This window comes from Rhincodon typus, chromosome 9 (assembly GCF_021869965.1).
Source record: "Rhincodon typus isolate 14 chromosome 9, sRhiTyp1.1, whole genome shotgun sequence".
In the NCBI taxonomy this organism is placed as follows: domain Eukaryota; kingdom Metazoa; phylum Chordata; class Chondrichthyes; order Orectolobiformes; family Rhincodontidae; genus Rhincodon; species Rhincodon typus.
This window is the reverse complement of record NC_063340.1, coordinates 1,844,807-1,860,770: the sequence shown is the minus strand read 5'-3', so window position 1 is coordinate 1,860,770 and position 15,964 is coordinate 1,844,807. Positions and strand designations below refer to the sequence as shown.

The window sequence follows — 15,964 nt, the reverse complement described above, 5'->3', positions numbered from 1 at the left end:
CATTGGTTCCCTCTCCTCCACCACCACCACCTACACGTGCACACTCTCTCTCGCGCACACACATACGCTCACACACATTCTTTCTTTCACACGTAAATCTATGGGGTGAATTTGTATTTGCAGAGATTTATTTTGTTCAAAAAGCACACAGTTTATAGACAGTCAGTCAATGTGGTGTTTTATAAATTCCTACTTTAGAAATAAAACCAGTCTCACTCCAAACTAAAACACAAACAGATTCTAAACAAGGCCTCACCTAACATGCATTGTCTGACCTAAAATGTCACCTCTTCTTTACACTGATAAAACTTTTAATTCTCTCAGGGCAGTAACTTTAAATAAATTTGGGCATTTACGTGTACATATTAATTAGTTAAAATCTTCTAACTGATTAAAGATTTAGCAGCGTCTTAGGTTTGCTGAATACATCCTCATCAGTTGTGTGACCCTTTGATCTACTTATAAATTCTGTGTTCTCTCTGCTTCTTTCTCACTTCACCTGACGAAAGCTTGTGTTTTCAAATAAACCTGTTCGACCACATCCTGGTGCCGTGTGGTTTCGGACCATATTGTTGAACATCAAGGAGCAATGGTGAGAGTCTGTCTTGTTGGAGATGTTCAGTCTGCCCCTTGTGTGGCACAAATGTTCTTGCATTTCTTTCCACTCCACTCTTGAGAAATCTACATGAGCATTTTCCATTCAAGTGTTGTCCATTTCCTTAGGGATGCATCCAATCCCTTTTAATTTTTAATATATTTTGTAACTTTTGTCTGATAAACATTTTGTTTTTCCCTGTCCCAACACCACTTCACCTTTTGAGATGCTGTGTGCAGCAATGTTGTACCCATTTTCTTTAAAGAAATCTAACACATGATTTTTTTGTCCAATTGGCATCTTGGGAATTTCAGTCTGCAGTAGTTTCATGGGAAGTCATGTGTCACATATTTCTTTATACCTTAGAAATTTTTGTTGTTCTGCTTGCATATAATGGTTCTATTTTTAAAACATTTGTGCTGGTCGCTTATCTTTAGACATACAGTCCCCATTGCTTATAATAGGTCCATTAAATTTACAAATGCAATTTTTCTACTACAAGTAATGAACTGTACAACACAACAGAGTTAATAACATTAAAAATCATTTGCCCAATACAGGTAAATTTCTTTTGGAACTAAGAGTATTCATGAGAGCAATATTTTAGTTCTGTTTTGTCAAGCATTCATTAACATCCATTCTTAACTTGCATTACGTGTGCTCGAATGATAAGAAAATCAATTCATATTTTATTGAACTTCAACATTGTCTTGCTTAAGTCTGTCAAAAGAGAGGTGAGCTTGCTGCATTTACATAGCACCTTGTTATTTTAGTGCTTTATCTTCCCGTTTGTTTAATTATGACCTCACATTTGGAAAATTTCAGAATTAGAAAGCTATTGAAGTGAATGTTATCTTGCTAAAGCTGTTTTAATATGTACAGTGCATCTGAGTTGTGAACTAATGAGTAAGTGCAATAGTGCAACCTTGTCATTAAAATGCAAAGGGTAGATGTTTCTCACTTCTTCGCTGATAGAAAGAACCATCCCCTTAAAACATTTCAAGTGATGTGGACTGTACTTCTAAGGAAAGAACTGCTTGTGCTGTGCTCTCGTGCTTAGCTTGCAGCATTTAATTCACTGTGATGGTTTGTCACCTCTTTAGGGCTGTAACAAAGCAGGATCTTAAGGTTGTTTCATTGTTCCAAAACAGTAAGTTTCCAAACGTCAGTGAATCGTTCCTAATCTGAGATGATTAACTTTAGAGAATTGAAGGTGGGGAGCATGCTTATTAGTGTTGAAGAAATTATCTTGGGGAGTGGTAAATACTGGATCAGTCCTAATTAAGGATGGGAGTTTGGAAACTGAGGGTTTCAGCTTTGAAATAGTATAGAATGGGGAAAAAAAATCTCTTGAAAGCTTTGTTACATCTCTAATTGGTGATCATAATATTCTGTAAACATCTGCAAGAGGGAGATTTGAGAGTTCCATATCAAGTGGTGAAATTGCATTCAGATGCTCCAAAGTAATGGGCAGTGCCGCTGGCTCAGCAGGGTTTGTGTTCTTAAAATTCAACGTACACTCCTTTTAGAAATCAAGCTGAATTGCTTTTGCCGAGAGCCAGCATAGTCATGACAAACTGGCCACTTCTTATGATGTACAATCATTCTATGATCTCAAATAGACCCATCACATTTTCTGAAGTTAATATCAGTATTTGAAAAACAAAAGTCAACATAGTTGATTAGCTTAAAAAAGCAGAATCATTAATTAGTTTTCCATATATAAATATTTGTTTTATGAGTTTTTTGTCTTTATTTCTGGTTTTTGTACTTTGTTTACAGGAACATTAATGCAAATTAAATCGTGTAATTCCAGTGAACCAACTCACTCTCATGTTATCACTGTGCAAGCACAGTGTGAGTGAGTACTGTAGACTTGACACACAGGGAGCATTTTGGCCTCCTGTATACCTGAAGCAAGTAGCATTCAGCCACAGCAACTGTCTGTGTATTTAGGCCTCATTTTCCCCCGCACTGTATGAAGATTAACTGGAATGACCCACTACCATGATTTGTTGAATCAACCAATTCGCCAGTGGCCTGGATTGAATAGAAGGTCTATCTGCCCTGTCATTGCCACATAACCTGGTGCCTTTGTAAAATAAATCTTCAGGATCTTGAATCACTATCTCCTTTTTAAGGAGTTTGTTCTATTATCACTAAATATTGCGGAGGGAATCATCTGTCTCTGTGTGTATACTTATACTAGTAGCTGCTCTTAGCCTGAGTGGAAGAAACTGGTTTGAGAATGGAAAACCTTTTCCTATTCTGCTTCATTCTAGTGAAAATCAAATATAAAATGGAGAAAAAAATCCATAAAAGTTTATATCTAGCTCACTGTCTTTTACTTAATTGGCTTCTTAATATATAATGTCTGCTGGCTTGAAGTTATTTTTCCAAAAAATGTAACAGATGCATCAGGTGAATAGAAGCCTTCATTGAATGTTCAATCTTACTAGAACATAGAACATAGAACAGTACGGCACAGTACAGGCCCTTCGGCCCACGATGTTGTGCCGATCTAATATCCTGCTAAGGTCAATCTACCCTGTATACCCTACACTTTACTATCCTTCATGTGCCTATCCAAGAGTTGTTTAAAAGTCTCTAAAGTATCTGACTCCACTACCACTGCTGGCAGTGCATTCCATACACCCACCATTCTCTGTGTAAAGAACCTACCTCTGACATTTCCCCTATACCTTCCTCCAATCACCTTAAAATTATGCCCCGTCATAATAGTCATTTCCGCCCTGGGAAAAAGTCTCTATCTATTCTATCTATGCCTGTCATCATCTTGTAAACCTCTATCAAGTCACCTCTCATCCTCCTTTGCTCCAATGAAAAAAGCCCTAGCTCCCTCAACCTTTCCTCATAAGACCTGTCTTCCAGTCCAGGCAGCATCCTGGTAAATCTCCTCTGCACCCTCTCTGAAGCTTCCATATCTTTCCTGTAATGAGGTGACCAGAACTGAACACAATATTCCAAGTGTGGTCTAACCAGGGTTTTATAGAACTGCAGAATAACCTCACGGCTCTTAAACTCAATTCCCCTGCCAATGAAAGCTAACACACCATACGCCTTCTTTACAACCCTATCAACTTGGGTCGCAACTTTGAGGGACCTATGGACGTGGACCCCAAGATCCCTCTGTTCCTCCACACTGCTGAGAATCGTGCCATTAACCCTGTATTCTGCATTCAAATTCGACCTTCCAAAATGAATCACTTCATGCTTTTCCGGGTTGAATTCCATCTGCCAGTTCTTTGCCCAGCTCTGCATCTTGTCAATGTCCCGTTGCAACCTACCACAGCTCTCCACACTGTTCACAATTCCACCAACCTTTGTGTCATTGGCAAACTTACTAACCCACCCTTCCACTACCTCATCCAGGTCATTTATAAAGATCACAAAGAGTAGAGGTCCCAGAACAGATCCCTGCAGAACACCACTGGTCACCGAGCTCCAGGCTGAATACTTTCCATCTAGTACCACCCTCTGTATTCTATTGGACAGCCAGTCTTGTATCCAGACAGCCAAATTTCCCTGAATCCCATGCCTCATTACTTTCTGAATGAGTCTACTGTGTGGAACCTTATCAAATGCCCTTGCTAAAATCCATATACACCACATCCACTGCTCTACCTTCATCGATGTGTTTTGTCACATCCTCAAAGAATTCAAAAAGGCTTGCGAAGCACGACCTGCCCCCCTCAAAGCCATGCTGACTATTTCTAATCAAACTGTGCTTTTCCAAATAATCATAAATACTATCTCTCAGAATCCTGTCCAATAATTTGCCCACCACTGTAAGTAAGACTGACCGGTCTGTAATTCCCAGGATTATCCCTATTCCCTTTCCTGAACAAGGGAATGACATTTGCCATCCTGCAATCTTCTGGCACTACTCCAGTGGACAGTGAGGACGCAAAGATTTTTCTATTACAGTTACAAAATATCGAGTGATTGGGACTAGCTTGGTACTTTAAAGTTGATTGTTGCTTAATTTTATTTTCTCCCTCTGGACGTTAATGGATGGCAAAGCCAACATTCCCCAAACTATCATTGTTACTATCTTGCTGTGTATTGTGCTGGGAGTGGGGCCTCAAACTGATTCTGAAACACATTTTGCATTCTGTTTCAATCAGATCCCAGTTCCTACTGAAACATGAAACAAATGTTCACTATTAGCCATCCAAAAACATGTCTACTTTAGTTTGAAAAGAGTCATGTCTATATTTAATCTTATCTAGGGATGCTGTAGATACTAATTGTAAATCCATTTCAGTCACCTATCCCATGCCTACTATACAACATAGCAGGCCAGGGATTCAGTAACGTCCTCATGCTAATTCTCAGACTTTGAGCTTCTTCCAGGGTACTGTAAAGTCTGCTGATAATCCTGCTAATGATTCTCCTTTTCTTGAGCCATACCAGCAGTTAAATATTAAAACACAACTCTAGCGAGTTGTCTAGTTTGTTCCAGCCTAGGTACAAAAATAATAGGGAAGGAGAAAATCCCATAATTTTTTTTTATTTCAGATGTTATCAGCCTTGCCCATGGTTTCTTGAAGTTTTCTGATTTTATTTTGCCAATTTTTCCATGAGAAATTATTAAAACGTGGCATTGAAGTAAATCCATTGTTAAGATGTTGCTGAAAGATTTTCCTGTTTCAAAAGCAGGATGGTAATTCAAGATACAACTCACTATCAATATCAACTGTTGCAAAAAACAATTGGCTGATGCTGTCTGTTTTTCTTTAAACATTATTCATAATAAGAAAGTAAATCGTGAATCATTGTAAAGACAGCATTTTGGATAAGTCACTGAAATATAACCCATACAAGGAAGTTAAATGCATTGTGATTGAAACTAGCACTATCATCCTAGTCACTTGCTGAAAAATGACTACTGCACAATAAAAGATAAATAACATCTTTTAAAATTGTGATTAATTACATTTTCCCATTACAAAATAGCATTATACTATTGCTTAACAGCTGAATTAGTTTAGCTTTTTCCTTAGCTCAAGAAAATAGGAACATAGGACTTGGGAGCAGGAGTAGGCCATTTGGCCATTCAGTAAGAAATGGCTGATCTGGTTGTGGTATCATCTCCACCTTTCCTGTCGGTCCTTCATAACCCTGAACTTTCTTGTCTATCAAAAATCTGTTTAGCTTACCCCTGAATAAATTTAAAGACTCAGCTGCCAGTCCCTAGTCTAACCAGCGATATCCATAATCCAACAAACTAATAAACACAAAAACGATATGCTGTGCACCATGTGCTTTTATCCAATGCAAAACCTTTGATCTGATTTCTTTTGAAACACTTTCTGGAAATCCAAGTACACCACATATACTAGTTTCCCTCTTCTTCTGGATGTTACTTTGTCAAAAAAAACTCTAATCGGTTTAGATAAACCTGTTTTCTATTGCACACAATCATGTTGATTCTGATCACATGGTGATTTTGAATATCCTGCTTGTAACCTCAACAATGGATTCTCGTACTTATGATAGTGCTAAGCTAACTGACTTTTAGTTTTCTGTTTTCTGTCTCCCTCCTTTCTTGAATAATTCTGGGAGTGGAGAGAAAGATAGGCTGCCCTTGTTATATTTGCTATTTTCCAATCTGCTAGAACCATTCCAGGATCTAAGGAATTTTCAAAGATTAAAAGCAATATACTTACTATCTGTGCTGCCACTTCTTTTTAAGACACTAGGATGCTAGCCATCTGGTCCTGGAGACTTGTCCTCATCTAAGTCCAGTAGTTTTCCTAGCACCTTTTCCCTGGTGATAGTGATTGTTTTCAGTTCATCTCTCCCTGTTGTCTCCTGATTTTCAATTATCCTTGAAGTTTTCTAAGTCTGTATTGAGGACAAATGCAAAATACCAGTTTACAATCTCAGCCCTTTGTTTTCCATTATCAATTCCCCAGCTAACTGTGCAGAAGATTGTGACAATCTTTAGTTACTGTTTTCCCATTCAAATACATGTGGGAGCTCTTAATATCTTAAGTACTTGTTTGCTTTCGCACTCTGCTTTATGCCTCTTTACTGTCTTTTTAGTCATCCTTTGGTCGCTTAGTCTGTCTATTTCTCTCACCCACCATTAATCTTTAGAGATATATACAGTGTTTCTTTCGATCACATATTCTTAGCCATGGATCCTCTTGCATTTTAATTGGGATAAATCTTTACTGAAAGTAATTAATGTCTCCTTCAAAGTCTTCCATTGCACATCTGTTGTCCTATCTTTTAACCTGGCTTTCCAGTTCACTATAGCCACATCTATCTTCATACACTCACGATTGCCTTTATTTAGGTTTAAAACACGAGACACGGACCTACGTGCTTCCATTTAAAGAATAATTCATTCTGTAGCCTGACTGCTGATACAGGTGCTAAAGTATCTGAGGGCTAGCCACACAAACTCGACTATATGAAAGGGCAGCCTATCTTTCTCTCCACTCCCAGAATTAGGAACTGCTATTTGTGTCTGTTCTGCTTTGAATACAACAAATGATCTTGGAACCTATGCTTCATATGGAGTTTACAAACAAGATGCTTGGATTATGTTGAATATGCAGTGATTTTTGCCATAGCACCAATGCAAGCCCTTCAGATTGGGAGTAGGAAGAAGCCATATGACCCCTCTGTGCCTGCTCCACTAGTTAATATGATTGAGGCTGATCAGCTTCCTCAATCCACTTTTCAGCTGATTATCATCCAGTATTAGTTTCAGAATTTTCTCTGCTGTTTCTTTCTTTAGTTAATTTATTAACTTTCTGAACTGTTATTGTATCCAGCGAAATAAAATAGTTGCTTTCCTATTGGGATGGATTAGATGTTCAGAGACTCAGATGTACCTTAGAAGAAAAATAAAGCTAATAAACAGGTACAGTTAAGAAAGCAATGGCATGTTGCTCTTTATTGCAAGGGGTTTGGAATATAAGAGTAAAGAAGCCTTGCTACAAATGTGCAGGGTATGATGAGACCACACCTTGAGAATACTGCGTTCAGTTTCTGTCGCCATGTTTAAGGAAGGATATGCTTGCATTAGAGACAGTACAGTGAAGGTTCACTAGGTTGGCCCTAGAGTTGAAAGGGCTATCCTGTGATAGGCTGAATGAACATTGAAACTTTCAATATTCTGAAAGGGTAGATACTCTGATTGTGACCGTCCCATCAGTTATTTAGGACAGAGGTTCCAGACCCACACCAATATGTTCTTCACTGCTCTCAAATTATTTCCAAATACCTAAGCTGTATTACAACTCCAGGGTAATTAGGATGGGCAATTAAATACAACAATTCCACATTCTGTGAATACAGTCTCAAAAAATTCCCTCGAGCCAGTTGTTTTCCTGTAATTGAAAAGTGTCATTTTGATTAGATGCGGACTACCGTTGTTCACTGCTGCCTATCTAGAAATGTTAATTGCCTAGCACTTCAAAGAGGAAGTCTAAATATGAATAGCTGCTGAAATATTTGAGAACATTTCTAAACATTTGTAAGGGGTGAAATTAAAACAACCTGCAGACTACCCTCTGTATTGCATGCTGTAGGGCAGGTACATATGATGTACCCATGCAGCTAACTAGGAACAAGTGCAAGCTTTTGGAGGAGCTGATTTTAAGCTCATTCTGCCTGAACTTGACTCAACTTTAACAGTTCTTTCCAATTCAGTGTAACTTACAATACCTGACCTTTTGATGTTGGATGTCGAGACAAATTTATCTTTCAGTTTTTGCTATAATCTAGAAATTCTACAGTTTGGAGTTGATCTTGATGTTCTACCTCTGCTTTGTTGGTTTTGGGTTTTCCTGCCCTTTTACTTGGCTTAATTCTTTAACTGTTTTTGTAGCACAGCTGTTTTTAGACCTGCATTGAAATGAATGCCCTGTATTTACCTAGTGAGCAGCCATGGAGCTTTACAGTGACCACTGTTCTTTATTCTGAATACTGTATCTCTTGAGAGAGGAGCAACAGTGTACAGTTGCAGTTTCTGACTTGGCTTGGTCATTCAGTCAGACGTTGATACCTATTCCTTTCAAGATGCCATAGGAAGCATCACATTGCCAAGTCAATAAGCTGATGTTTGACCTTTTGCCAGGGGTAACTTCAACCAGGTGAGTTTAAAATGAGATAGGATGGGGATCAGTGATAATATGCCACTGTCCACTACTTTACATCTTACTCAGACATATTAGTTTTGTTTTCATTCATGGGTATGTGCACTGCTGGCTAGGCCAACATTTATTACCCATCCCTTGAGAAGGTGGTGATGATCTGCTTCCTGAAGTGTTACAATCCATTTGGTATGGGGACACCCACAAAGCTGTGAGGCAGAGAGTCCAAGGATTTTGACCGAGACGTTGAAGGAACAGTAATATATTTCCAAGTCAGGATGGCAAGTGGCCAGGAGGGGAACTCGCAGAGGATGGTACTCCCATGTACCAGTTGTCCTTGTCCTTCCAGATGGAAGTGATCATTGGTTTCAAAGGTACTGTCTAAGGAACCTTTAATGAAATATTCAGTGCATCTTGTAGATGGTACACACTGCTGCTACTAAGCATCGGTGGTGGAGGGAGTGGATGTCTGTGGATGTGCCAGTCAAGTGGGCTGCTTTGTCCTGGTCGATATCCAGCTTCATGAGTGTTGTCAGAGTTTCACGCATCCTGGCAAGAAGGGAGTATTCTATCACGCTCATGACTTGTGCCTTGTACGTGGTGGGCAGGCTTTGGGGAGTCAGGAGGTGAGTTACTCACCGCGCAATTCCTACCCTCTGACCTGCTCACGTAGCCACCATGTTTACGTGGCTGGTCCAGTTCTGTTTCTGATCAGTGGTAATCTCCAGGATGTTGATAGTGGGAAATTAGTGATGGTAACACCATTGAATGCCAAGAGCTGATTGACCATCTCCAATAAGAGATAATCTTTGCTGGTATTTGTGTGGCTGAATGCTAATATTAGGTCTCGTGTTAACTGGCTCATGGGAACAAAAACGTTAAAAATGTATTATAATTATACTTTTATATCAACTTCCTCCTACTCGGTACTGTAGGATATTTCTGTGGCAGGGCAGAGAAACAGTTGGGGAACAAAATATCATGACACCCAAACTGTTTACATTTGCAGAGACTGTACTGTGCCCCCACTAATGACAGACACTCACAAGCGTGTGCCACAAAGGCAAAACAAACAATTAGATAATTTTGTCTCTCGTGTAAAAAGTAGAAGCTTATCCTTTTATTATACCTCCACTTTAAGGCCACACAAAGGTATTTCTGCCTGAACCATGTCTTGGATCAATTTGCTTGTTGTTGGATATTGGGAGTAAGATCTTTTGGGTCTTAGTCTGGCTCTGTACAACGTCAGCTGATGCATCTGCTCACTGAGGAGTCGAGAGTCTGCTGAAACACAGATTGCACAATTTGTTGAGATGTTTTAAAAAAAACTTTACCGTTTGGAGTTTTAAATGGTGGACATGTCCATGTATTCCAGTAGCATTTTGACTATTTTCAAAGAGCATTTCTGCCACTTTGGGGGTTGTCATCTTACTTATGTTTCTCGGTTAAAGCTTCGTCAAAATGATCTTTTTCTTGGGTCAGGTTCACATTTTTATCTAGTTAAACTTTAGTTTAATGAAGTTGAAAGCAGACTGGTAACCTTGAGATTGTGAAATTATTTGCTGCATTAGAAGTTGTAGACTTTGAGATATTCAAGACTGTGATTAATGAAAACGAATGAATGGTTTCATACATTTGCAAGTGTGTGCTCAAATTCCCAGGAAAATAGATTTGACAAATGATTTACAACACATTGAACATGTAGTTTGGAAAGGTCAGAGCTGTTTCTTTGCTTTCTATACATAAAAAGACACAAGATTTCAGTGAATGGGCTTACCTGGACCTGTTTGTAAGACTATTCCTTTATTGAATTCTTTGGACCTAAGCATTTTTGTGTTTCTGTTTCTTGGGTATTCATTACAGCCTTTATTTGTTTTTAGATTTTCTTTTCTCATTCTGTGTCCTCTGCAAATCAAGATAAGCTGAGATTTGAAATGTTTCATTTGAACACTTATGGTCTGTTTGTTGCCATTTATTATCCCAACGGAGAGAAGCTTGAGAGTGCTTCCGCGCAGAGGGATCTGGGTATCATCTGCATGAATCACAGAAAACGAGGATGCGGGTACAGCTGGTAATAAGGAGGACAGATGGAATTTTGGCATTTATTGCTAAAGGAAAAGAGTGTAAAAGTGTTGCTGGAAGCACACAAAGCATTAGTGAGACCACACCCAGAGTATTGTGTACAGTTCTGGCCCCTTGAGAAGGAATGTAATTGTATTGGAGGCAGCTCAGAGAAGGTTCACTAGATTGATTCCAGAGGTGAGGGGTTTACCTTATGAAGGGAGATTGAGCAGTTTAAGCCTGTATTCTCTAGAGATTAGAAGAATGAGAGGAGGTATTATCGAAGTATATAAGATCCAAAAGGAGATTGATAAAGTAGACCTAGGAAAGATGTTTCTTCACATAGAGCAATCTAGAACATAGGAGCAAATTACTGCAGATGCTGGAATCTGTACTGAAAACAACAAATGCTGGAGATCACAGCGAATCAGGCAGCATCCATGGAGACAGAGCAAGCTAACGTTTCGAGTCTCATTCAGGGCTCTGAAGAGTCATCTAGACTTGAACCGTTAGCTTTCTCTCCATGGATGCTGCCTAACTCGCTGTGATTTTCAGCATTTCCTTGTTTGCAGGGCAATCTAGAACAATTGGTCACAGTTTTAGAATAAGCATATTTAGAACAAAGATGAAGAGCAGTTACTTCTCAAAGAGTCGTGGATCTGTGGAATTCACTCCCCCAGCGTGTGGGGGTTGCTGGGATATTCCGAAATTGGAGCAGAGTTGAAGGGTTATGGAAAGTGGAATTGAGACCGAGATGAAGTCAGCCATGACCTTTATTAAATGGCGGAGCAGGCTTAAGGGGCTGAATGGCCCACTCCTCCTAGTTCTTATGTTTCTACAGCCGTTAGACTTTTCACGTGAATATCCTGATTTTCTCATGAATGTCCTGACTTTTCAAGTTAGTCTGTAATCCTGGCTGCTCTGTGACTCTAATTTTCTTAGTTTGTCACTTTACATTCTTTCCGTGTACTGTTCTAAACTTAGATGACCCATTTTCCAAGATTATAAATTTGCTACTGCTAGCAACCATAATCTTAATTTTCTGTAGTTTCCATTAATCACATAACACATTGAGAGGTAAAATTTATCCAGTGTCTGCATTTTTTGTTGCTAGTCTCAGGATCAAAAATTTGCAAACTAGGAAGAACTCATTGAACTGTCAGATAGTTGTGAAGGGCCTTGTTTCTGTGCTGTACAACTCAGTGACTCTATTTGAAATCATTTAGTCAATGTTGTACCAGGTATTAAAAATGCCAGGTTTTAGGAGCAACCAAGTTGCAATGACTGGAACAAAAACCAGAAGTTGCTGGAAAAGCTCAGCAGGTCTGGCAGCATCTGTGAAGAAAAAATCAGAGTTAATGTTTTGGGTCCAGTGACCCTTCCTGAGAACGGGTTACAGTAACTATTATTAAAGAGGAATTTATGGGGTAGTGAGATGTGGGAAAACTGTTTAATTTTGAGTTTCCTTTAAATTTTGAGCAGTCTCCACTATATAATTGTGCAAAAATGTGCCACTTTTACAGAGAATCTGTTTTATGTCATGCACAATAAAATGTCACCACTTTAAACTCTCCTCAGTGGTGACTTGGTTAATTCTTTGTGAGATTTGGAAACTTCACTGAGATTGCACAATACGGATTGAAACTTGCTGGCAGTTTGGTGATATTATATAAAAATTTCAGATGTTTACAGAAGGCAGAACCCTGGGCTTGGAGCTATATTGGTAGCTGCGTGGCTGAGCTCCATTTGGCTGCAGGACAAGTTCTCTGATCCTGTTCCACCGTATCTTACAGGTGTTGACCCAGAACTGTACGAACTGACCACATGTAAACTGGAAGACTCTGGTACAGTAAATCGAATGACTGATGCATTTGCTCGCCTTATGTTGACAGCAGAGAAGACCAGTACATCCACCAGGTAAGGAATCGAATTGTTTGAAATCCTATCTAGCAGGTAGGTTTACCCTGAATGGTGCATTGTACTCAACAGTTGGGTATCTAATTAAAAATTGAAATATACTTTAATATTAATGTTTAAGGTGCCCAATCTGTGATGTTACCTAGAAATAGAACCTTGACAGTAAACTGCTACTTGAAAGTGTCTCAAGTGTGTTTCTGTTTATTTTCTTCCAACTGGAGGTGTTCTTTGTGAATAGCTGAACAAGGTCTGAATGTAACTGTTTTGAGGTGAATTCCATGTTGACATAGTGCATAGCTGTCATAGCAAATATATCGGATTTCAGTGGGATCATCTTTCCCACAATTCTAACACAGTTGAATTTCCAGTATTTGTAGCTGCTGTGAAGATGGGACCTGTTTATTCCACCCTCTTTTCTATCTATAGTCTTGTCTCTCACTGTGACACTGAACTCTATAACACATCTCCTGTTATTTCAGTTTGGTATCATTCCAGTCCTTTTTCTGCTTATTTCATTTCACTCATCACTGCAATTAAAACTCACTGGTAATCTGCGATGTGATTGTGACCACAGTGCACTATCCTTTCTCTTTGTTCCTGGCACACTCACTCTCACTGACCTGTAAACATAATTGACTGCACCATTCTCCTCCTGTACTTTCCCCTCTCTTTTCCATGACACTGCCCCTTCATCAGGTTTCACAGAAAGCCAGTAACATGCAGCGCTGTCATTTCCTCTGCCAGGCTCACATGTCACCATAGCTCAGGCTTCCAGCCGTGGATGAATATAACTTTCCTCCTATGTCAAAGTGAAAGACCAAAACTATTGCATTTTATGATTAATTCGTGGCACATGAGCATTGCTGGCTGTGCCAGCGTCTGCTACCCATCCTGAACTCCTTGAGAAAATGATGGTGAGCTGCTGCCTTGAACTGCAGGAATCCATATGCTGTAATAATCCCCCAATGCTGTTAGGAGGCAATTCCAGGATTTTGATCCAGTTACCGTGGCAGAACATGACATAGTTCCAAGTCAGGACGGTAAGTGGCTTGGAGAGAAACTTGCGGGTAGTGGTATTCCCATGTATCTGCAGCCCCTTGTCCTTCTAAATTGTAGAGTTGTTGGGTTTTGAAGGTGCTATTATGGGTAGCTTGGTGAATTTCTGCAATGCATCTTGTGGATGGTGCACACTGCTGTTACTGGGTGACAGTGGTGGAAGGGGTGGATGTGGTGCCCATCAAGCAGGCTGCTTTGTCCTGGATGGTGTCGAGCTTCTTGGGTGTTGTTGGGGCTGCACCTATCCAGGCAAGTGGGGAGCATTCCGTTGGACTCCCAACTTGTGCCTTGTAGATGGGGAACAGGCTTTGGTCAGTTACTCAGTGCAGGAAGCCCAATCCCTGACTTGCCATAATCTCAGTTTCCTGACCAATAATTCTGTCATTGCGTCAGGCACTTTCTGGGGCCACGCCAAACTATTCAGGCTCTGAGCTGAGATTTTGATCTCTGTATCCTCCCCATCAGCAAGAAAGCGTATTTGCAGCAGTGCCTGCCTCTGCCTCAGCTATATCTTTCCATCTGTACTTTGGTTATTGCAAAGCTTTCTCTTTCCCATCCAATTAGCTCTTTGTTTTTATTCATTCACAGAATGAGGGTGTCACTGCTAGGCCAGCATTTATTGCCTGCCCCTATTTGCCCAGAGGGCAGTTTAGAGTCAACCAAGATGATCAGAGGATTAGATAGGGTGGACAGTGGGAGCCTTTTTCCTCGGATGGTGATGCCTAGCATGAGGGGACATAGCTTTAAATTGAGGGGTGATAGATATAGGACAGATGTCAGAGGTAGGTTCTTTACTCAGAGAGTAGTAAGGGCGTGGAATGCCCTGCCTGCAAAAATAGTAGACTCACCCACTTTAAGGGCATTTAAATGGTCATTGGATAAACATATGGATGATAATGGAATAGTTTAGGTTAGATGGGCTTCAGATTGGTTTCACAGGTCGGTGCAACATCGAGGGCCAAAGGGCCTGTACTGCGCTGTAATGTTCTATAATGTTCTATAATGTTGTGGCATGTAGGTCAGACCAGGTGAGGATGGTGAATGTCCTTCCCTGAAGGACATTAGTGAGCCAGATGGGGTTTTATTCGACAGTCGACAGCGATTTCATGGTCTTAGGTAGATTCTTAAATCCAGATTTTTTTTATTGAATTTAAATTCCATTATCTGCTGGAAATTGGACCTGAGACATAATCTAAATTTCTGGATTAATGCCACTAGACCATTGCATCCCCTCCTGATTATCCAACTTCTCTCCTCCAATCACCCCCTCCTTGCTGACCTGTGAATCTCAGTCCATCAGTGGCTTGATTTTAAAATTCTCATGTTTCAAGTCCTTCCTTCCCTCACCCCAGATCTCCACTTTGCCCTCGTTTTGCCTGATTGTTCATATCCAATTTTAATCACTGCACTGTTGGCTGCTGTAAATTTACCTGCCTGAATTGTTAATCTCACTCGCGCTCTCTGCCTCCCCCTCGACCCCTCTCTTCCACCTTTTAAGATGTTCCTTAAATCCATCCCTCTGACCAAGTTGTTGGTTCTCAGAGATTGTGTTGTATCCAGTCATGTGAATTGTCTTGGCATGAAAATGTGTAAACACAGTGAGTTTGTAATCTCAAGCCCTTTAGAGGGAGTTAAGCTTTTGTTACTTTACACTGATCTTGGTTTATTTGAATATTTGACTTTTGGACTTTATGCATTTAATTTAATCTGATTTATAAAAATCAATGATGAACATTTTAAAGTACTCCTTTGATTAATAATTTGAATTTATAATAACTATTATTTCTTTTCTTTAGGAAACCAAAAAAGGAGGAAGTTCTTAGTAAGGAAGCAGCCAAAGTGATAGCAAGCCTTCCAGACTTGTCATTCATGCATGCCAAAGTGCTGATGTTCCCAACTACATTAACACCTTTGGTAAGCTCCCACACAGACTGAGCCAAGGATCCCAGTTTTATTTTCTGAACATTTTAAAATCAATCTAATTTTGGCTTTCTTGAAATAAAATGAAACTAATCAGTCACTCAGATGATTTGTTGCTCGCCAGATTCTGGAGAGTTCCACAGACAATACAGTGATGTTTATTTATTTATAGCAAAGTGATTTAAGTGTTTATATTAGAAAAGAATCTGTAAATATCAGGTGGATGGTTTTTATTTGCAGATTAATTTTCTTTTGCTGTGCTGGGTTGTATAAATTTCTG

At 39.7% G+C, this 15,964-nt stretch overlaps 1 protein-coding gene across 1 annotated transcript in view; it reads left to right on the top strand.

Annotated features, from left to right (window-relative positions):
• Window positions 1-15,964, top strand: part of aftpha (aftiphilin a) — a 48,609-nt gene extending 32,645 nt beyond the window's left edge. Inside the window, exons 7-8 of the mRNA XM_048601003.1 lie at window positions 12,585-12,708; window positions 15,561-15,964. Coding sequence (XP_048456960.1) covers window positions 12,585-12,708; window positions 15,561-15,699 — 263 coding nt within the window. The 3' untranslated portion in view covers window positions 15,700-15,964. The remainder of the gene's footprint in view (window positions 1-12,584; window positions 12,709-15,560) is intronic.